A 21,390-nucleotide genomic window follows, 5' to 3' on the forward strand; every position below is an offset into this window, starting at 1 on the left:
GTGTGATCCCCTCCACCTGCTCTCCAGCAGGCTCTAGTGTCGATCACAGACGTTTTCCTCAAGCTTTGTTCACCTCCCTGTTTTTCCTTGCATAACTCAAGATCCCCATTGGCCATGCTTTGGTGTCATAGACTCTAATTTAAAAAAAGCTAAGACTCCAGTTCATATTCTGTAACTTGCTTCTCTGCCCTTACTCTTTTTCTGTGTTAGAGCTTTGCCCTATGCTTTTCAGCAGCTGCAGAGAATTCAGGAGGAATGTGCCTAATTTACTTTACCACTCTCTTGATAAATATTTTGGTTGTTTCTTTTTCTTTTATGCTTTTTGCTTCTTATTAAAGCCATGTGGTCATAGACATCCTCACACAGCTTTACATTAGCAAGTGAGAGCTTCTTAGAATTTCCATGAAGAAGATATACCAATTTATTAATCATTATTTGCATCAATGTTTAAGAGGCCAAACAGCCCTAGAAAGGCTTGTAATGAAAAACAGCAGCCCCCGCCACATAGCTCCCTACTCACAGCCCAGTTACCACTGGTTTAAGTGTTCTTCCTATCATTTCTGTCCATCTTTCTAAATAATATCTTTGTACTTTATGATTTGCTTTATCACTTGTAGTCATTATCTATTGCCTTTCTGTTAAAAGAGGTGAGAATTCAGCTCTCTCATGCCCCACTTCCTCTCCGGGTCCTGCCAGGGTGGAGTATAGTAATTACCGGTTGAATCAGTGCATCTGTGTTATGCCTGTAAATATCACTCAGTGCTGAGATGAGTGAGCTGCCTCGTGAACTGCGATTGTGCTTTCTTTCTTTTTTTTTTTAAATTTATTTTAATATTTATTTATTTTTGGCTCTGTTGGGTCTTCGGTGCTGCGCGCGGGCTTTCTCTAGTTGTGGAGAGCGGGGGCTACTCTTTGTTGTGGTGCACGGGCTTCTCACTGCGGTGGCTTCTCTTATTGCAGAGCACTGGCTCTAGGCAGAGCACTGGCTCCAGGCTCGCGGGCTTCAGTAGTTGTGGTGCATGGGCTTAGTTGCTCTGCGGCATGTGGGATCTTCCCAGACCAGGGATTGAACCCGTGTCCCCTGCACTGGCAGGCAGATTCTTAACCACTGTGCCACCAGGGAAGTCCCGTGTGCTTTGTCTTTGGTGTGGCTGTTTTTCTGAAGTTTTTCTCATCTGTCTGTCAGCTTCTTAATTCAATTTTTTAATGTGGTGAAACCTATCATAGACTCTATCATTTTCAGTATTTTGGGGGAGCCCTCTGAAGCCTGCTCGCTTCCCTTGGGTCTGAGGAATCTTGGGATTTCTCCCCTTTATCCATATCAATTGCACCTTCTCCCTGGGCACTCCTGTGCCCCAACTTACCTGATTTTCTTTCTTCCCCACAGTACTTATTACCTTCCAACATCCCATAAGATGTGCTTATTTATTATGGTTGCTGCCCCCCTTGCCCCCCACCAGTGGTATCAGAGTGCCACGAGGGCAGAGATTTTTGTGTGTTGTTCACCAATGAATTGCCAATGTCTACCACAGTGCTTGGCACGGAGGGGAGGTGCAATACATGCTTGTTGAATGGACAGTTCCTGGGACTTCCATTTATTGCCCACCTGTGTGCTTACCCCCTCATTTGGTGGAGCTCATGCTTCAGTAACTTTCTGAGAAAGGGTGCTTGTGGGATACACACACACACACACACACACACACACATTTTTTGGTCATGCCACGTGGCTTGTGGGATCTTAGTTCCCTGATCAGGGATCGAACCCACGTCCCCTGCATTGGAAGTGCAGAGTCTTAACCACTGGACGGCCAGGGAAGTCCCAAGATATATATTTTTAGACTCTATAGCTATATATATATTTACATTCACATTTAACGTTGTGTCTGGCAAATTTCTTCAGTTGTAAGATGGTAATAAACATTGAGTATCTCAAGGTTGTGGCGAGAAGATAAAGTGGTTAGCATTCTTTGAGGATAAGGTATTATTACTTTGTGAGGATTGAAATAAATAGAAAATAAGAGTTGTTGGGAGGCAGTTGAGCCCAGTGGCCAAGAGCAGGGCGTCAGTGTTGTTCGGGGCTGGTTTTGAGTCCTGTGCTCTGTAACCTAGTAACTCTGTGACCAAGAGTAACAAAGTCACTGAAGCCTTGGTTTCCTCATGTAAAGAATGGAAATGGTCGTAGTACCTATTGTTTGAGGCAAAATCCAATACACTGCTCTTAATATGCAGTAGTGGTTATTGACGTAGTATAACATTGGATGTGGCTTGGTATGGGAGCCAGAGCAGTGTCTACCTTGGACTTGTCTTTGTGTCTCCTGAGGGTGAGAGTGTCTCACTCTCAGAGTGGGGTAGGCAATTAGCAATTTGCAGCAAAAGTCCTGAGGGGGATACTGGCATTTTGACCCAGCAGTTACGTCTACTAAGAATTTATCCTAAGGGAAGAAGTAAGCATGTGCCTGGATTGACATGCAGGGCCTTGTTCATGAGGTAGAAGTCTGGGAACCACTTCAGTGTCAGGAGGGAGCTTGATCAATACATGGATCTATAGACTCTAGGCTTCCTCCAGTGGGGTCCTCTGTAGCCCTTACAACTGAGGAAGGCAGCAATCAGATATCAGGAGAGCTAGACAGGGTACACGATGATACACTGGTAAGTGAAAAAAGTGAGTATCAAAACAGCGGCAGCCTGGGCCTCCCCTGGTGGCGCAGTGGTTAAGAATCCGCCTGCCAAGGCTGGGAACACGGGTTCGATCCCTGGTCCGGGGAGATCCCACATGCCACGGAGCAACTAAGCCCGTGTGCCACAACTACTGAAGCCTGAGTGCCTAGAGCCCATGCTCCGCAACAAGAGAAGCCACCGCAATGAGAATCCCGCGCACCACTACGAAGAGTAGCCCCTGTTTGCCGCAACTAGAGAAAGCCTGTGGGCAGCAACAAAGACCCAACGCAGCCAAAAATAAATAAATGAATAAATTAAAAAAAACAACAGTGGGAGTCTTCTGAGGGATATGGGTTACATTTGCCTTTTTATTGGTTATTTATTTATTATTAATTAATTAATTAATTTTTGGCTGCATTGGGTCTTTGTTGCTGGGCACGGGCTTTCTCTAGTTGGGGTGAGCGGGGGCTACTCTTTGTTGCAGTGTGCGGGCTTCTCATTACGGTTGGTTTCTCTTTGTTGCGGAGCACGGGCTCTAGGCATGTGGGCTTCAGTAGTTGTGGCACGCGGGCTCAGTAGCTATGGCTCGCGGGCTCTAGAGCGTAGGCTCAGTAGTTGTGGTGCACAGGCTTAGTTGCTCCGCGGCATGTGGAATCTTCCCGGACCAGGTATCGAACCCGTGTCCCCTGCATTGGCAGGCGGATTCTTTTTTGTTTTTTTCCAACAAAAGGTTTTATATTTATTACTGAGTTACACAGTGAACAGTGGTGAGGAAAGATCAAAAAAAGAGGAGAGAGCCATTCCATTTCTCCCATCAAACACAGGCAGCTGTTCCAGACACTAGTGATGTTATGATACAGTAAGATGCAATTGACATTGATAGCATAAATGTGTGCCACTTCATATGTGAGGCTCCTTATAGACCCAGCTTGGTTCTTCTCCAATGTCTTCTCTTGGAGTTGTACCTGATTTTATTACCAGTTTTCATTCGAATCCATTGGGGAATGGGACAATTCTCCTTTTGTTTCTTGGCCAGGAATCGCTTGATCCTGAAGGTCTTGTGAGAAGACATGGCGAGGAGCAAATTCAACCACACATAGGATGGGGGATGAGAAAAGAGCGGCAGGCGGATTCTTAACCACTGTGCCACCAGGGAAGCCCTAGACATGAAAATTCCTTAATAAGAGTAAGCACCAAGTGAATGTTCGCAGCCATCAGTGCTATGCAACAATTAATTCTGGCCAGTGGGATGAGGGATTCACTTATCTTACTGTTACTTCTCTGTATTGTCTAAATCATTATTTTAAAAAATGAACATGTATTTCTTTTGGAAATAGAAAAAAAGTTATTTTAAAATATGCAAACCTTCAGGTAGCAAGGCGATTCTAATTTTGTTTGAAACAACATCATCTTAGAACAAAGTGAATGAATGAACTTAATGCCACTGAACTCCAAAATGGTTAAGATCGTAAATTTTATGTGTATTTTACCACAATTTTAAAAAGCAACAATATCACCGTCATCAACAACAATAACAACTACCAAAAAATTCAACATCATCATCGTCAACAACAACAGCTCCAAAAAAATTTATAAGCAGAGTAGAAAGTTCTGAAGGTGTCCCTGGGACTATTAGCAGTGATGAGATGGGATTGTTTTCTGCCTTATAGCTATGGCTTTAGAGCCTAGATTTCCTTCCGCGAACACTTCTTAGTTTTGCAACTAGTTAAGTTGCTCCTCTCGATGTTTACTCAGAGCCCCGCTCCGGAGTCGAAGCTGCACGGTTGGAGCCCAGCCCCACTCCCCCCTCGGGGCCGACCCCAGCGAGCCTCAGTTTTCCTGTCTGGCAGCGGGGATGACAGCTCGCCCGGTCCCGCGCCCGGCCCCACCCTGCGGCCCTGGGATTGGCTCGCGCGGGGTTCCCCCCCAACACCCCGCGCCCGAGGCGGGGCCGAACCTCTCCCGCCTGCCAGGCCCCAACCCGGAAATGCAGCTCGGAGGCGCCGGCTGGGCTGGCCGGGGCAGCGGCAGAGCGACGGTGAGTGTGACCAATGGACGCCGGCGGCGGCGGCGGTGCGGCGGAAGTCCCGCCTGGCGTCGCGCGGGGGCGGGGCGGCGCTGGGGGTGGCAGGCCGCGGGGCGGGCGCAGGATGCGGGCGGCCATTGCTGGGGCTCCGCTGCGGGGAGGAGGACGCTGAGGAGGCGCCGAGCCGCGCAGCGCTGCGGGGGAGTCGCCCGTGCAGACGCGGGGCCCATGGCCAGGACCACCAGCCAGCTGGTGAGTGCGCGGCAGCCGCCCGGGCGCGCCGGCCCGTCACCCCGCCAAGCGCGGCGGTCGCCGGGGCCCGGCGGGGCGGCCCGCGGTCCCGGGGGCCGGGCGGCGCCTCACCTGCGGCGAGCGGCTGGGCCGGGGACCGTGGGCGCCGTGGGGGCGCCGCTTGGCTGCTGCAGGAAGCTCTGGCCCGGGTGAGGCGGGCGCCGGCCCGGCGGGGGCGCTGACAGGCGCGCGGAGGGCGGGGAAGGCCGGGGAGGTGTCACCGGCCCGTCGCGGTGGAAGTGCTTGGAAAGTTTGTTTTCGGCGCGGCGCGGCCTGAGGCAGGCCTCCGGGGTTACCTTTCGTTCTGTCTGCAGAGGAACCGCCCCGGGCCTTCACCTGGGACGGGGTCCCTGTGCCTCCGCTTGCAGCGAAAGCGGGACGTGCGAGTTCTTGCTCGAAGCACCTGATGCTCGGGCCCCTCCGAATTCTCGGTTGGGGTGGAGTCTGATACACTCGGATATGCTCCTTTCCCGGCCCGGTGGGGCGGCGTTTCGGTGCTTCTCATGCCTCGGGGCTCCGCTCCGGCACCGGCATCGGTGTGATGGGAAGCCTCCTCGAGGCCGGCCTTGAAACCACCACCGCGGGCAAGTGAGCGTGACCGGCGGAAGGATTTTAGGGGGAAGGAAAGAGATAAAGCACTTGTTGGGTTAAATGTTTTGCTGCAAGTATCGTTAGTGTTTCTGTGTTTTCTTTCTGTTGCTAAAAGTATCCCTAGTGTTTTTATGTTTGCCCTCGGTTAAGTTCGGGAGTCTTGGGAAGATGGTTTAAGGATTTATACCTTGTATGCGAATGTGAAGAATGGAAGAATGTCGAGACAGCTTGCAAAGTCTGGTTCAAAAGGCAAATCCCTTAAATGAGGGAAAACCCAAGAAATTTACATTACCCCTTATTTTCCACGGTAGCGGCTGTTAATCTTTCTGAGGGGTCATGGGCCCTTTTGAGAATCTGACCCAAGATCTGAGTCCCCTCCTGAGAAAACCGCACGGCTTTACTGAATTTTGTAGTTACTTCAGGAGGCTCTTGATCCTTCTGGAGCTGGTCCGTGGACTTGAGGTTGAGAACGCTGCTTTGTAGAGATGGGTGATACTCTGAAGTCTGAGAGGAGGAGGACCTGTTCAGTTGAGAAAAATGGTGAAAGGCCAAGGGATGTCTTTGACTCTTGCGACGTGTGGTTGTACCGCGGGGTGCCTGGGCTAAAGCGCAAAAACACGAGTTAGGCTGCTTGGCGGACCTCAGTGGCGGCTGGGGCTGACAGTGATCACGGAAGTTTGTAAGACGAACTTTCACACAGTGATGCTATTGCAGTACAAGGTGTGCGCTCTGATGGCGTCCAGGGGAAGAGGAAGAGCATATCGTGTCATAGTCTTGGTAGTTCCATGTGATGGACACTTGACATCTGGAGTTTCTTTGCAGAAGGCAGCTTTTTAGTACAAAAAGACTGGAATCCGGTGAGAAGAAATGAATTACAGAATAAAGGATGGACCTCCCCATCAGGAAGTGAGAGGAACTAGGCTTTTGTGTTTTCATCAGCTACATTTGTCCACATGTATGTGAGAATATGCTGTATTTCCCATCAATAACGGCAAAGATGCCCCCAGTAGTGGATTTTTCATCTGGGGACAGATAGATTTGCACTGTTCAAGTGAGTTTGCACCTGGATTTTTAAGGTGGCACTTTAGGAGAGGCCCCGTCCCAATTACTTTCCCGCTTCTTTACGTGTGTACGGGCAGCGGGGGAGCAGTATGAGTTGGGAAGTCTGGAAATGGCCCAGCCCAGTTTGGTACTACGGTGAGCCAGAGGCTGTCAGAACCATTTATTGAGCACTTACGTCAAGGCAGGCACTTTGCAAGATAGCTCACACCGTGTTGCTTGACTTCTGTCAAAAGTGTTGTGAGATAGGTGTCGCTCCCATTTTACAGGTGCAGAAACTTCAGTTTCCACAGTGCAGAGAGGTTAAGGACCTGCCTAATATATAGAGTGCAGTTTGAACCCACGTCTGAGCGATGGCAGAGGCCTGGGTGCCACCCTGCCCCTCCTGGGAGGGGCGCCCTGAGGGAGGGTCGCAGCCCTCTGTCTGGGGAAGTCCTCAGTGCCACTCCCCAGGACGTCTTCCTGGGGGTTGTGTGTGTCCTCGGACTGCCGTGTGGGAGGCAGGAGGGACATCTTCTCGTGGAAGGACAGCACACTTAGCTATTTCTTTGGGCAGATGGCTGAACTCTGTGACCCCTGGACCCTGTTTCAGCCTCACGCTGTCAGAAAGCAGCTGTTTGGAAAGAGGCTCTGGTCCCTCCTTATTTGAGGGCTGATATTCTGAATGGGTGAGGTTTGGAATCCTTGCTTCTTAAAAAATTGCGCAACGATTTTGTTAAAGGTAAAACTGTTGATTAGGGAGAGTGGTTCCTTGCACACTCTAGGGTGGCTTTTGCAAGGGTGGCTGCATCTGTGTGGGAAGCCAGTGGGGAAGGCAGAGAACTTGGAAAGAAGTGGGTTCTGATTTTCACACACCCTTTTGGGGAGCTTCTCATGTGGCCTCGTGCAGTATGATGTATTTGTGACGCCCCTACAGCACTTACTGAGCCGAGTCCAGAGGTGGCAAGGTGAGGTCCCTATGCTAATAAAAGGTGGAAGTGTAGGTTTGTTCTAGTCTTCTGACATGCGTTTTATAAGAAGGATGACAGCAGCAGCTTGTGGCGATATGGGATCTGAAAAGAGGCCTTGGGCAGCTCTTCAAAGCAGGACTTGGCCTCTAGGCTGCCTTTTTTTTTTTTTTAGATATGTAAGATACATTTATATAATGATAAGTGTAATGAAGAACATACTACAGGATAATGGGTTACAATGACGGGGGTGGGGGGCAGGGTGGACTGGCGGTGGCACTTGAGACTTGAGTCAGTATACACAGTCTAGGCTGCCTTTAGCACAGGTTTGGGGAGGAGGAAAAGGCAGCTCCTGGGTGGGTCCCCCTCTTCAATCTGTGCCTTTGTCTGCTGAGCCACCTAACGCGGGGTTTGGGTGCATGTAGGGCAAGTGTGTAATGAACTGGGAAGCGCTGCAGAAATGAGGGGGTGAACAACGTTGGTCCCTTCTGAGTTGATGGTGTGAGGAGAGCCTCCACTGGCCCTACATTTTGTCCCTTCCTGAGGAGTATCTTCTTTGGAAACGGACTTTGATGGAATCCCACGTGATACTTCACTTCTGTGACTATGGAGCAAGGAGCCACTGCTGAGGAACACTTGATGCAGAAATGACTCCCTCAGCAGGTGTGAGGGTTGGGGCCAACGTGTGCGTGCTCTACGCCTGCCCTTGTGATGACAGCTGGCCATAGGGGTGCGGAGCACAGTTGTTTTGAAGGCAGGTTCAAAGGGCAGATCACCGGGGAGGAAGTGCTGGTGTGGAAACTGTAAGTTTTGGACATGTGTTGTTGAGGCCTTTTCAGTAGTGCATTCTTCCGTAACTGGATTGCATTCTTGTTCACTGTGATACCAAACCCTTTTAAAAACTTAAATATTGAGAACCAGTCGTGTATCCAGTCTCTAGATGAAACAACAGCCAGAGTGCATTTTCTCAAGAGCAGTGGGGAACATGTTCTGATGATGCTGTCTTAGAGGAGAAAGACCTGTTGGGTTCATGGTGGTTCTTGGCGGGGGGGTGGGGGGTGGGGGTCTGTTTTCTGTGCTCGACGCTGGTTGCATTTATATAGTTGCATGAAGTCTGCTTCCATCCTCTTGGTCTAGAAAATTTTTCTAATTTAAAATGGAATTTTATTATTTATTATTTTTTATTTGGCCACACCGCATGGCATGCGGGATCTTAGTTCCCCGACCAGGGATTGAACCCGCGCCCCCTGCAGTGGAAGTGCAGAGTCTTAACCACTGGACCGCCAGGGAAGTCCCTAAAATGGAATTTTTATCCCAAGAAATTCCAAGTTGTTTTGAATGTGTTAAGAGAGAGAGTTCATTATAAAGCATTTACATTTGTGGGCTTCAAATCCCTTATCAGAGCAACTGATTCAGGTTTCTGTTTAAATAGTTGGATTACACATAGGCTCACAGAAGCGAGAACTGACAGCACTGCAAACTGTGTGTGTGAAAAAGAGGGACAAATCTGACCTTAGCAGCTCATGACTGGGTGCATGGCCCACAGAAGAACAAACAAGTGTGGTTTCCATCTGGAGTGTAGTCGAGGGGCCTGATGAAGGTGAGCACATAGTTCCTGGTGGCCTGGTGACCTCCTCTATCCTACAGATAGGATTGTGTGCCCTCTGTACCAGCCACTTGCAGCCTTCGAAATATTTAAAGATGTGGTTTGAAGGTATGTCTGGAGGTCCCTGTCTTCCGCCTGTTTGTGGAGCTGGTGGCAGGTCTGCCCACACTGGAGAGGGCTGATGAGAGGCTGTGTGTGTGTCTCTCCTGGCAGTATTTCAGTCAGAATCTATCTGGGTAAAAGCTTATTTAACAATGAATTCATTGTTGTTAAAGTCTCATTCTTCAACCTGTTTTTCTTTTTTGGAATTAATTTTACTGCAGCAGGAGTTGTATCTCAAAGTGACAGCCTAATATTGGATGCTGTCAAAGAAGGTTGATAAGATTCGCCGGGAGGCTTGAAGCCGCATTGAAGTTCTCCTTAGTGCTTTGACCTGCAGTGGAAACCTGTGGGAAAAGGGGCTTGGAGTTAACTTTTCTATCTTCCCTCCCTGTTTCTGGAAGATTTGGGAAAACAGGGGCTGCAGTGGACCTGGGAACTCTGCCCCGTCCAGGGGGAGAAGGTTTACCTTGCAGACCTTGCTCTTGCACCGGGTCTGAAGTGCAGTCGGTTCTTGTGCTCGATGGTGGCGTGGCTGTGGACGCCCTCCTGCAGTGAAGGAAGTAGTTACGTCTGGAGGGGGATGGCCGCACTGCGTGCTCATCACACGCTCTCGCCTGTGGGGCTGAAAACATTGACACATTTTTTCCCTAGTTTTCCCTTTCCTGGTGAGGAAGTGAGTTGCTAGTGGGGGTCCCCAAATTCCAATGCTCCTGTGACTTCCCCTGCTTTTCTTGGCGTGTCACTTAGCTCCTCCTCCGCGAGCGTCACTCAGTTGCCCGTGCCATGTGGCCTCTCTTCCCAGCCTATAAAGCCCAGGACAGTGTCCAGGATGTTCTTGGCTGCCAGGTTTTCCTCTTTAGGCCCTTCCTCTTTGCCTGAAGAAATTCCCCTCAGTGGAAACACACCGGCCTCCCCACCCCCTGGCTGTGAAGCCTTTTCTGGCCAATCAGCTTCTTTGTGTCCCCCCTACGGCCCTTTGGTCTGCATCAGCTTTTGTTATATATTCAATGTTTTGTTTCTCGAAAACAGGTTCTGTACCTTGTTATGTATATATCTCTCTAAACTTGGAGTCTAGATGGTTTCTGTTACTCTTTTTCACGCTTTCTCTTCATGGTTCTCATACCCGGCATATTTGTGACAAGCTTGTCTTACCATTTTTGCTACTTATTAACGAAGACATCTCTGAATCCTGCATGTGTATTCTGACTCCCTGTGTTCAGAGCTGTATATGTTTGAGGGATGGAGGGTCTCATCATAAACTGTTTGTTGCTTAATATGAAAGCATTCCAAACTAGGAAGAAGTCAGATGGTTAAAAACATGGTCCCATGTACCATTTCTTCATTGTCTAAGGAAATATAATTCAAAAAATGGATGGCTCTTTTTTCTCTATATATATTATACCACCTACCCTTTTACCACTTTTCAGCCCTTGAAAGGTTGTATTTGAAAGCCATTGGTTCCTTTTTTTTTTTTTTAATTTTTTATTTTTTTAATGCTATTTTTGTCTGCTTACATTCTTTTTATTTATGTATGTATGTATGTATGGCTGTGTTGGGTCTTCGTTTCTGTGCGAGGGCTTTCTCTAGTTGTGGCAAGCGGAGGCCACTCTCCATCGCGGTGCGCAGGCCTCTCACTATCGCGGCCTCTCGTTGCCGAGCACAGGCTCCAGACGCACAGGCTCAGTAATTGTGGCTCACGGGCCGAGTTGCTCCGCGGCATGTGGGATCTTCCCAGACCAGAGCTCGAACCCGCGTCCCCTGCATTGGCAGGCAGATTCTCAACCACTGCGCCACCAGGGAAGCCCCATTGGTTCCTTTTTATACTACAGTCCTTCCTGGGAAGTTTCGGTGATCAAATGTCAGGTTAAATCTGGATTAGTAAGTGTTAGTGTCAAGCATACAGTATTCTGGCCTGAGGCTCTCCATGTTGGCACTGCTGCCCTGCTGTGCCAACAGGCAGGGGTGAGCCCTGCCATGGACCACTGTCCTCATGTGGTCAGACCTTGAGTATCTAACTTGTAGAAGAGCCAGTGTCGGCTTTGTGGACCCTGCAGGTGGGCCCTGAGGATCAGGATGACCCTAGCAGATTCTCTGACCAGAAGCCAAGCTGCTTTCCCCTCATGACGGAAGCAGCCACCCTGCTCTGCGGTCCCTTTGGCACACCTCTCTTTGCTGCTTTGGGTAAGATCAGAGAGAGCTTTTCCCAGCCCTTGGCTTTGCTCTAATTTCTAAGAGTGTCCTGTCTTAAGAGGAGCACATGCTCTGTGGGTGTGTGCAGTGCCACAGCTGTCCCCCTGGCTGTGAGGGGCTCCACCTTCCTGAGATGGTTGTGCGGGGCTGGTGGTCCTGGGGGATCCCAACACTCAGTGTCTGAGCAGCCCACCTTGTCTTGGGTTTTCCTGCCATGCACCTGTGCACGGATGTGGGGTGAACGAGTGTGAGTGAGAGAGCCACCAACCTAGGAGGAGGGCAGGAGTGGATGGGAACTTCAGACCTAAGTGTGTGCCAGCACTGGCCGTGAGCAGTGCTTCTCCTTTGGGAAATGGTGGGAACAGCCCAGTCTTTGGGAAAATTGCCCGAATACTGGCTCTGCTCAGGCATGTTCTTAGGAAAGTCTGATCCGTGGCAGCTAGGCTCTGGGGAAGCAGGTAAGTTAGCAAGCCAGGAAGCTTGATAACTGCTCATTTCCGGGGTCCTGTCATTATTAACCGGCTTCCTTCCAGAGGGTGAGCCCTTAGCCATTCTGCATTTTTCTCTCAGAGTGGCCTGTGACTTAGCCTGGACTGGAGACTGAGAGAATAAACTGTTTCCTCAGTGCACAGTCTCAGAAGCTCAGCCCATACTACCCTCTTTTTCCATTGTTAACTCATTTTTTTCTTCCTGCAGTTTGGCATTTTTCTTTCATGGGTTTTTTTCGTTGGTCAAAATTATAGTCTGCTGATTGTATGTACATAGCTGTTATTATCAGATATACAGTTTTAAAGTTGTGCATCTAAATATAGATTTTATTTGCGAACACATTTATTTTCATTCCTAGAAAAACAAAACTCATACAATCTAAGTGCTTTTTTTTTTTTTTTTTTATTCTTTCAAAACTCTTTTACCCAGAAGCGCTGGCACTGGGCTTTGTGTTTCGGGGGAGTGGGGGGTGAGGATGGTCAGTTGGTGAGTTAGGAGAAGAGGCATCAACAGAACAGGGCTCCATGCTTATGCCCTGAAGGAATCCTTGGGTGAAAAGGACCTGATGTGCAGCTCAGTGGGTGGGGGGCAGCCTACGTGCGCACTCTCACCCCTCTGTGACCCCCTTAACCATGGCCCCGCTTCAGGGACTGAGGGGAAATGGTCAACAGTGCGGCCAGAAGGGAGGGCAGTGCTCTGCCAGGAGGGGGTGGCCGGCCTTTGTAGGGCTGCTGCAGTGAGGAACACAGAAGAACCTGGCCCCAGGGTGCACCGAGCAGGGGGGCTTTCATGGCAGGGGCAGCCCGGAGGGCAGGGGAGAAGGGAAGTGGCTGAGTGTGGAGGAAGTTCAAGGAGGGAGCGCCAGTTTTGTGTGCTGGGAAGACCAGGTGGCTGTGCTTGCCTAGTGCTTTCTCGGGGAGACCTGCTGTGCTTCCAAACACGGATGTCTTTTGGACAGTGCATGATGAAGGTGGTGGTATTTGGAAATTTATACTGAATTTATTCAGTGTCAGGTTTTTTTCCCTTCCTTTCAAGTGTATTATTTTCCTTCAGTAGCCCTATATTTTTCAAATTAGTGTTCAGTATGGACTCTGAGTCAAGTTGTTTTTTGTTGTTGTTTCGTTTTGTTTTTGGCCGCGCTGCACTGCTTCCCTGAGCAGGGATCGAACCCGTGCCACCTGCAGTGGAATCGCAGAGTCCTAACCACTGGACCACCAGGGAATTCCCCTGAGTCAAGTTTTTAATGACACAGGATGTTTTCAGATCCTTTAAGTTTGCTTGAAGCTATCAAAATAGCCTACAAACAAACTTATTTTTAAAATAAACTTGAGGGACTTCCCTGGTGGTCCAGTGGGTAAGACTCCACATTCCCAATGCAGGAGGCCCGGTTTTGATCCCTGGTCAGGGAACTAGATCCTGCATGCGACAACTAAGAGTCCACACGCTGCGAGTAAATGTGCCGCACGAAGATTGCGCATGCCACAACTATGACCTGGAGCAGCCAAAATAAATAAATAAATATTAAAAAAATAAACTTGATTTTTGGAATAACTTTAGATACATAGAAAGGTTGCAAACACAACACAGAATTCCCATAATACCCATCATCCCACTTCCCCTAATGTTAACATCTATACAACGCTGCCACATCTGTCAAACCTAAGACTTCAACATTGGTGCCACACTATTGACTGTACTGCAAACCTATTGGGATTTCCTCAGTTTCCCCCCAATGTCCTCTTCTGTTGCAGGGTCCCATCCAGGGTACCACGTTGCATTTGGTTGTTGTGTCTCCTTGGTCTCCTCTGCTCTATGACAGTTTCTCAGTCCTTCCTTGTTTGTCATGAACTTGACGCTTTTGAAGAGTACTGGTCAGGTATTTCATAGACTGTCCCTCAGTTTGGGTTTGTCTGATGTCTTTTGTTGATGAAACTGCGGTTATGGACTCAGGAAGAATCCCAAGGAAGTTGGGTGCCCTTAGTGCGTATATCAGGAGTGCCTCATGTCCATGTGACTTATCACTGGAAAGATGAAACAAGATTAGTTCTGATTGACTGGAATTAGGCCTATGGCCCTGCTCTGCTCTCTGATACTTGCTGTTTGTGTGTCATAGGATGACCACAGTATTTTTATTTTGGGAGGGAGCTTCATGCTTACCCAGTTGGATCCTTCTGGTTTCCAGATGAAGACACTTGGGACTTGGAGGGCTTCTGACTTATGTACCAGGTCAGAGCTGGCATGGGGTCCAGGTGCCTGCCTGCTCTGGCCACTTTCTGCAGGCATGGACGCTCCCAGGACACTGTGCAGGGACAGAGATGTCCCCAGGTGCCGAGTGAACCTGAACCCACTGATAGAAACGCTTTCTAATCGGGGAAGGCCCGTGTCCCTCCGGAGTATTTGGAGGCTGCTATTTGTGATCTAATTAACATTTGCCGTCATCTGCTCAGGTCCTGTGTGCTCAGTCTCTTTGCTCAGTCTCTTTGTGCTTTCTTTGCAGGTAGGAGGATAGATCTGTATCACCTGGTCTTTGTGAAAGTAGGTGGTTAGCTTTGGTATGTTCTCTAGCTTTTTTTCTTTCAAGTGAAGCTATGGTGTTGTTTACTGTCTAAAGATCTTGAGTCACGGCCTGACTTGTGGGCTGTTACTTTGAGACATTTAGATTGAAACAAGCACAGAGTTTGGAGTTTCTTCTAGCCCAGAACTCTGAAGATAGGCATATTCAGGAAAGTCATGAGTTTGGTTTGTTTTCCCGCCCATCTGTGGATTTGCCCCTCCAACGTCGTTTCCATATGACCACAGCAAAAACAAGACAGTTATGAAGGTAGGAATTGGTGGGAAGAAGGACCAGGGCGCTGGTATAAGGGCAAAGCACTATGAAGAAAATGACAGAGAGGGCTCCTGGCAGCAGCGGAGAGGCCTGAAGGCATTGAAGTCCCTCCCTAGGACTGACTCTAGGAGTCCAGGAGGCTGTTTACGTGTTTGGGGTTGGCTAAGAGAAGGTGAAATAGAGACTGGACTGGCCTGGCCTGCTCTTCTTTCCTTCCTCCTCCTCTCTTTGTTTCTGGTAACTGAATTCTAAGTTGGTGATTGGTGGAGGTGTGGATGAATGTCATGCTAGACAAAATAGATCTTTCTCTGCACACTGATGATGTTGTGAAGCTCTTCTGTAGGAGTTAGCCGTTAACAGTGGGACAAAGTCTCTCTCTGTCTCAGTTGGCCATTATTGTTCCCAATAAGAAACTCGTTATTCAGAATTTGCAGATAAAGGCCCAGGAAAGGAAAGCATCTGTTAAAGGAGCCTTTTCAGGTGTCAGGATAGGCATTCTTAGTTAGAATAAGCTGGTCTCTCTCCTTCCGTTGCAAAACCATGTAAGTTTACACTGCTGGAAGGGTGTTCCTGCCAGATGATGTTGATATATATGGCCAGTGGCATTCTGGGCGCTGGTTTGTTTTTCTCCTATTTCAAAGAGAGAGGAGCTTCAGAGGATTAAAAACCAAAAGTCTGACCACATTAATCTGGCTTTTTTTTTTTTTTAAACAGGATAATCTGTTTGGGTGATTAGAACAGTTATCCATATCACTGTGGTTGTATGTTTATGTGTGGGAAACACCAATGGAGGGTAAACAAAATCTAGGGCATTTTAGGGAAGTTCCAACAGGTCCGTTTGCTGCTTTCAAGGATCGTGCACCTTGCTGGGGGAGGTGCACAAGCTGTGGGCCGGCAAGGACAGATTACAGTGCAATCCCCACTGAGGTTGAAGGACACAGGAGGAGGAGAGGGCATGGCTAGTGGGTCAGTGTCAGCAAGGGGAACGTAACGGGGCTGCTGAGGATCCCCAGCGCAGAAGAGGGGAAGGGGGGGGCTGGAGGGGAGGGGTTGGGAGGGCTGGAACCCTAGAGAACGGTTCTCATTTCATTGAAAGTGCCCATGTGCTCTAGATTTTATTTTAGCCGTTGACCTTTCAGTCTTGGAGGCTGAGGGAGGTTTCCTTTAAGGAGCTGGGGTTGGAAGCTGGAGAGTGGGAAAGAGGAGCCCCAAGGTTCAGCTCCTCTGGGTAGAAGGGGAAACAGCTCAGTACCTGCTGGCCTCACCACATCACTTAACTTTCAAGATAAATTGCTTTGGATCAAGTTAGGTATCACTCAGATTCACGAACTAGATTGCAGGGGAAAAACGTTTGCTGAATGAGTTTAATTCCCAAGGAAAGATTCATATTTAAGTGGTGTATAATTAATGTGACTTGAGCTTAGAAACTCAGTTTTTCTTAGTTGTCAAGTTTAATATGTTATATTATTTTAGTAAAACAGAAGGCGAGAGCTTGTTGATATTATTGTTTTCTGACTAATAATAGGTTTTACTGAAAAGCTTTTTTACTAAAGCTTTTAATGCATATTCTTTGTAGATTTCATCCAAGTTATTTGGCTGTGAAACAGAATCTTAAGTATATGGATTGGAGTGTCTTTGAAGTGCTGCTGTTTTGCTGATACTGCTCTAGGATGACAGGCGTTAAAAGCAGAAATAGGATTTCCACACTGGGCCCCCAGTGGTAGTTAATGATTTCTTCCTCACACATAGGATCTGTATCTAAAAGATCCTGATTTATTCATCTACTCATTAGCAAATACTTTTTATACATCGCACATCTTTTCTGGATGAATGAACTGATGGACCTGGAAGGAAGTGCAGAAGGTCTCTGGGCCCCACGTGGTATCACCAGTGTCTATTGAGGACTTAGTGGCCCCTGTGGTCGGTGCGCCATTGATAAGGTCCCTCAGAGGCCCCCACCGCCTGGAGCCCCTGTGCTGCATCTGCTGACCCTCCTAGGTCAAATTTCATCCCTGCAGCCATCAAGGTTAATAGTTACGAGGAACCAACTGGAAGATCTATCTTTTCTTCACCCAGGGGTCATCGTTTCCTTTCTGTATTTTTAAAAAAATCAAATTGGGCCCCTGACCGTTTATCTGAGACAGTTTTGTCTCCTGCTGTTTTTCACTGAGTGTTTTGCATGAGCCACTTCCAGTGGCTGTGTGGTACTCCCCACTGTGGGTCAACCATGAGTAGCCATTGTCCTGTTGTGGACGTTTACATAGGCCGTTTCCAGCTGTTTGGAGTAATTTCTTAATGAATGTTTTCATAATATAAATCTTAGTATGAATTTGACTGTTTCAACTAGATTCAGTGTAGCAGAAGTTGGCAGGTCAGAAGGACTTGAGCCTAAGATGTGATATGGGAGTGGTTACTGAATGCTTCCCAGGAAGGTCCTGCCAATTTGGGGCCCTACTTTCTTGTTCCCTGGGTCACATGGAGTATCAGCATCAGACATACCCTCTACCAGCTGGGGAGGGTTGAGAGCGAGTTTGAATCTGGCTTCACTGTTGGGCTTTTGACTTTGGACAGGGGCCTGATGTGTGCCTCAGTGCCTCCACCTGTGAAAAGGGATGCCAGTGGTCCTTACCCCCAAGAGTTGTTTTGAGGACTGTGATAATATGTGTGAAATGCTCAGAAGTGTGCGTGACAACAGTAAGTGCTTAATAAAAGTTATTTTTAGAAGTAGAGAAAAATGACAGTTCATTAAGTTCCTTTTAAGCAATATTATTTACAGTTGTATCTATAAGGGGTGTATATTGAGAATTCAAAACAAACTTGCATGTGCCACCACCCTGTTTTTTTTTTTTTTAGTTATTTCTGAGATATACATTTTAAAGTAATAACTAGGATTATGACTTATAACATTATACCAGAACATATAAGATTTTTAGAAATTTCATGTAATGTCTGAAACATTTATATTAACGTATTTCCGTACAAATAACCCAATGAAAGTTTAGTATTAGTTGTTTTGTTTGTTTGTGTTTTTATACTGCAGGTTCTTACTCGTCATCAATTTTATACACATCAGTGTATACATGTCAATCCCAATCGCCCAATTCAGCACACCACCATCCCCACCCCACCACAGTTTTCCCCCCTTGGTGTCCATATGTCTGTTCTCTACATCTGTGTCTCAACTTCTGCCCTGCAAACCGGCTCATCTGTGCCATTTTTCTAGGTTCCGCATACATGCGTTAATATACGATATTTGTTTTTCTCTTTCTGACTTACTTCACTCTGTATGACAGTCTCTAGATCCATCCACGTCTCAACAAATGACTCAATTTCATTCCTTTTTATGGCTGAGTAATATTCCATTGTATATATGTACCACAGCTTCTTTATCCATTCGTCTGTCGATGGGCATTTAGGTTGCTTCCATGACCTGGCTATTGTAAATAGTGCTGCAGTGAACATTGGAGTGCATGTGTCTTTTTGAATTACGGTTTTCTCTGGGTATATGCCCAGTAGTGGGATTGCTGGATCATATGGTAATTCTATTTTTAGTTTTTTAAGGAACCTCCATATTGTTCTCCATAGTGGCTGCATCAATTTACATTCCCACCAACAGTGCAAGAGGGTTCCCTTTTCTCCACACCCTCTCCAGCATTTGTTGTTTGTAGATTTTCTGATGATGCCCATTCTAACTGGTGTGAGGTGATACCTCATTGTAGTTTTGATTTGCATTTCTCTAATAATTAATGATGTTGAGCGTCTTTTCATGTGCTTCATGGCCATCTGTATGTCTTCTTTGGAGAAATGTCTATTTAGGTCTTCTGCCCATTTTTGGATTGGGGTGTTTGTTTCTTTAATATTGAGCTGAATGAGCTGTTTATATATTTTGGAGATTAATCCTTTGTCCATTGATTCGTTTGCAAATATTTTCTCCCATTCTGAGGGTTGTCTTTTCCTCTTGTTTATGGTTTCTTTTGCTGTGCAAAAGCTTTGAAGTTTCATTAGGTCCCATTTGTTTATTTTTGTTTTTATTTCCATTACTCTAGGAGGTGGATCAAAAAAGATCTTGCTGTGATTTATGTCAAAGAGTGTTCTTCCTATGTTTTCCTCTAAGAGTTTTATAGTGTCCAGTCTTACATTTAGGTCTCTAATCCATTTTGAGTTTATTTTTGTGTATGGTGTTAGGGAGTATTCTAATTTCATTCTTTTACATGTAGCTGTCCAGTTTTCCCAGCACCACTTATTGAAGAGACTGTCTTTTCTCCATTGTATATCTTTGCCTCCTTTGTCATAGATTAGTTGACCATAGGTACGTGGGTTTATCTCTGGGCTTTCTATCCTGTTCCATTGATCTGTGTTTCTGTTTTTGTGCCAGTACCATATTGTCTTGATTACTGTAGCTTTGTAGTATAGTCTGAAGTCAGGGAGTCTGATTCCTCCAGCTCCGTTTTTTTCCCTGAAGACTGCTTTGGCTATTCGGGGTCTTTTGTGTCTCCATACAAATTTTAAGATGATTTGTTCTAGCTCCGTAAAAAATGCCATTGGTAATTTTGATAGGGATTGCATTGAATCTGTAGATTGCTTTGGGTAGTATAGTCATTTTCACAATGTTGATTCTTCCAATCCAAGAACATGGTATATCTTTCCATCTGTTGGTATCATCTTTAATTTCTTTCATCAGTGTCTTTATAGTTTTCTGCATACAGGTCTTTTGTCTCCCTAGGTAGGTTTATTCCTAGGTATTTTGTTCTTTTTGTTGCAATGGTAAATGGGAGTGTTTCCATAATTTCTCTTTCAGATTTTTCATCATTAGTGTATAGGAATGCAAGAGATTTCTGTGCATTAATTTTGTATCCTGCAACTTTACCATATTCATTAATTAGCTCTAGCAGTTTTCTGGTGGCAGTTTTAGGATCCTCTATGTATAGTATCATGTCATCTGCAAACAGTGACAGTTTTACTTCTTGTTTTCCAATTTGTATTCCTTTTATTTCTTTTTCTTCTCTGATTGCTGTGGCTAGGACTTCCAGAACTATGTTGAATAATAGTGGTGAGAGTGGACATCCTTGTCTCGTTCCTGATCTTAGAGGAAATGCTTTCAGTTTTTCACCATTGAAAATGATGTTGGCTGTGGGTTTGTCATATATGGCCTTTATTATGTTGAGGTAGGTTCCCTCTATGCCCACTTTCTGGAGAGTTTTTATCATAAATGGGTGTTGAATTTTGTCAGAAGCTTTTTTTGCATCTATTGAGATGATCATATGGATTTTCTTCTTCAGTTTGTTAATATGGTGTATCACATTGATTGATTTGCGTATATTAAAGAATCCTTGCATCCCTGGGATAAATCCCACTTGATCGTGGTGTATGATCCTTTTAATGTGTTGTTGGATTCTGTTTGCTAGTATTTTGTTGAGGATTTTTGCATCTATATTCATCAGTGATATTGGTCTGTAATTTTCTTTTTTTGTAGTGTTTTTGTCTGGTTTTGGTATCAGGGTGATGGTGGCCTCATAGAATGAGTTTGGGAGTGTTCCTTCCTCTGCAATTTTTTGGAAGAGTTTGAGAAGGATAGGTAGGTGTTAGCTCTTCTCTAAATGTTTGATAGAATTCACCTGTGAAGCCATCTGGTCCTGGACTTTTGTTTGTTGGAAGATTTTTAATCCCAGTTTCAATTTCATTACTTGTGATTGGTCTGTTCATATTTTCTGTTTCTTCCTGGTTCAGTCTTGGAAGGTTATACCTTTCTAAAAATTTGTCCATTTCTTCCAGGTTGTCTATTTTATTGGCATAAAGTTGCTTGTAGTAGTCTCTTAGGATGCTTTGTATTTCTGCAGTGTCTGTTGTAACTTCTCCTTTTTCATTTCTGATTTTATTGATTTGAGTCCTCTCCCTCTTTTTCTTGATGAGTCTGGCTAATGGTTTATCAATTTTGTTTATCTTCTCAAAGAACCAGCTTTTAGTTTTATTGATCTTTGCTATTGTTTTCTTTGTTTCTATTTCATTTATTTCCGCTCTGATCTTTGTGATTTCTTTGCTTCTGCTAACTTTGGGTTTTGTTTGTTCTTCTTTCTCTAGTTTCTTTAGGTGTAAGGTTAGATTGTTTACTAGAGATTTTTCTTGTTTCTTTAGGTAGGCTTGTATAGCTCTAAACTTCCCTCTTAGAACTGCTTTTGCTGCATCCCATAGGTTTTGGGTCGTCGTGTTTTCATTGTCATTTGTCTCTAGGTATTTTTTGATTTCCTCTTTGATTTTTTCAGTGATCTCTTGGTTATTTAGTAATGTATTGTTTAGCCTCCATGTGTTTGTGTTTTTTACGTTTTTTTCCCTGTAATTCATTTCTAATCTCATAGCGTTGTGGTCAGAAAAGATGCTCGATATGATTTCAATTTTCTTAAATTTACTGAGGCTTGATTTGTGACCCAAGATGTGATCTATCCTGGAGAATGTTCCATGCGCACTTGAGAAGAATGTGTAATCTGCTGTTTTTGGATGGAATGTCCTATAAATATCAGTTAAATCTATCTGGTCTATTGTGTCATTTAAAGCTTCTGTTTCCTTATTTATTTTCATTTTGGATGATCTGTCCATTGGTGTAAGTGAG

General features: G+C 46.1%; 2 protein-coding genes across 2 annotated transcripts in view; one reads left to right on the forward strand and one right to left on the reverse strand.

Annotated features, from left to right (window-relative positions):
* Nucleotides 1–3,558: 3,558 nt before the first annotated feature.
* Nucleotides 3,559–3,826, reverse strand: LOC118881628 (60S ribosomal protein L39-like). The gene has a single exon (XM_036826753.1). It carries the CDS (start codon nt 3,824–3,826, stop codon nt 3,575–3,577), a length of 252 nt encoding a protein of 83 aa, XP_036682648.1. The 3' UTR covers nt 3,559–3,574.
* Nucleotides 3,827–4,575: 749 nt separating this feature from the next.
* PDPK1 (3-phosphoinositide dependent protein kinase 1) overlaps nt 4,576–21,390 on the forward strand; it is an 80,954-nt gene continuing 64,139 nt past the window's right edge. Inside the window, 1 exon segment of the mRNA XM_036824938.1 lies at nt 4,576–4,936. Within this exon segment, the coding sequence (XP_036680833.1) occupies nt 4,646–4,936 (291 nt within the window). The 5' untranslated portion in view covers nt 4,576–4,645.

This window comes from Balaenoptera musculus, chromosome 15 (assembly GCF_009873245.2).
Source record: "Balaenoptera musculus isolate JJ_BM4_2016_0621 chromosome 15, mBalMus1.pri.v3, whole genome shotgun sequence".
In the NCBI taxonomy this organism is placed as follows: Eukaryota; Metazoa; Chordata; class Mammalia; order Artiodactyla; family Balaenopteridae; genus Balaenoptera; species Balaenoptera musculus.

Coding starts and splice junctions, on each gene's coding strand:
- LOC118881628 (XM_036826753.1), bottom strand. CDS start 3,826: ATGTCTAGGGCTTCCCTGGTGGCACAGTGGTTAAGAATCCGCCTGCCG.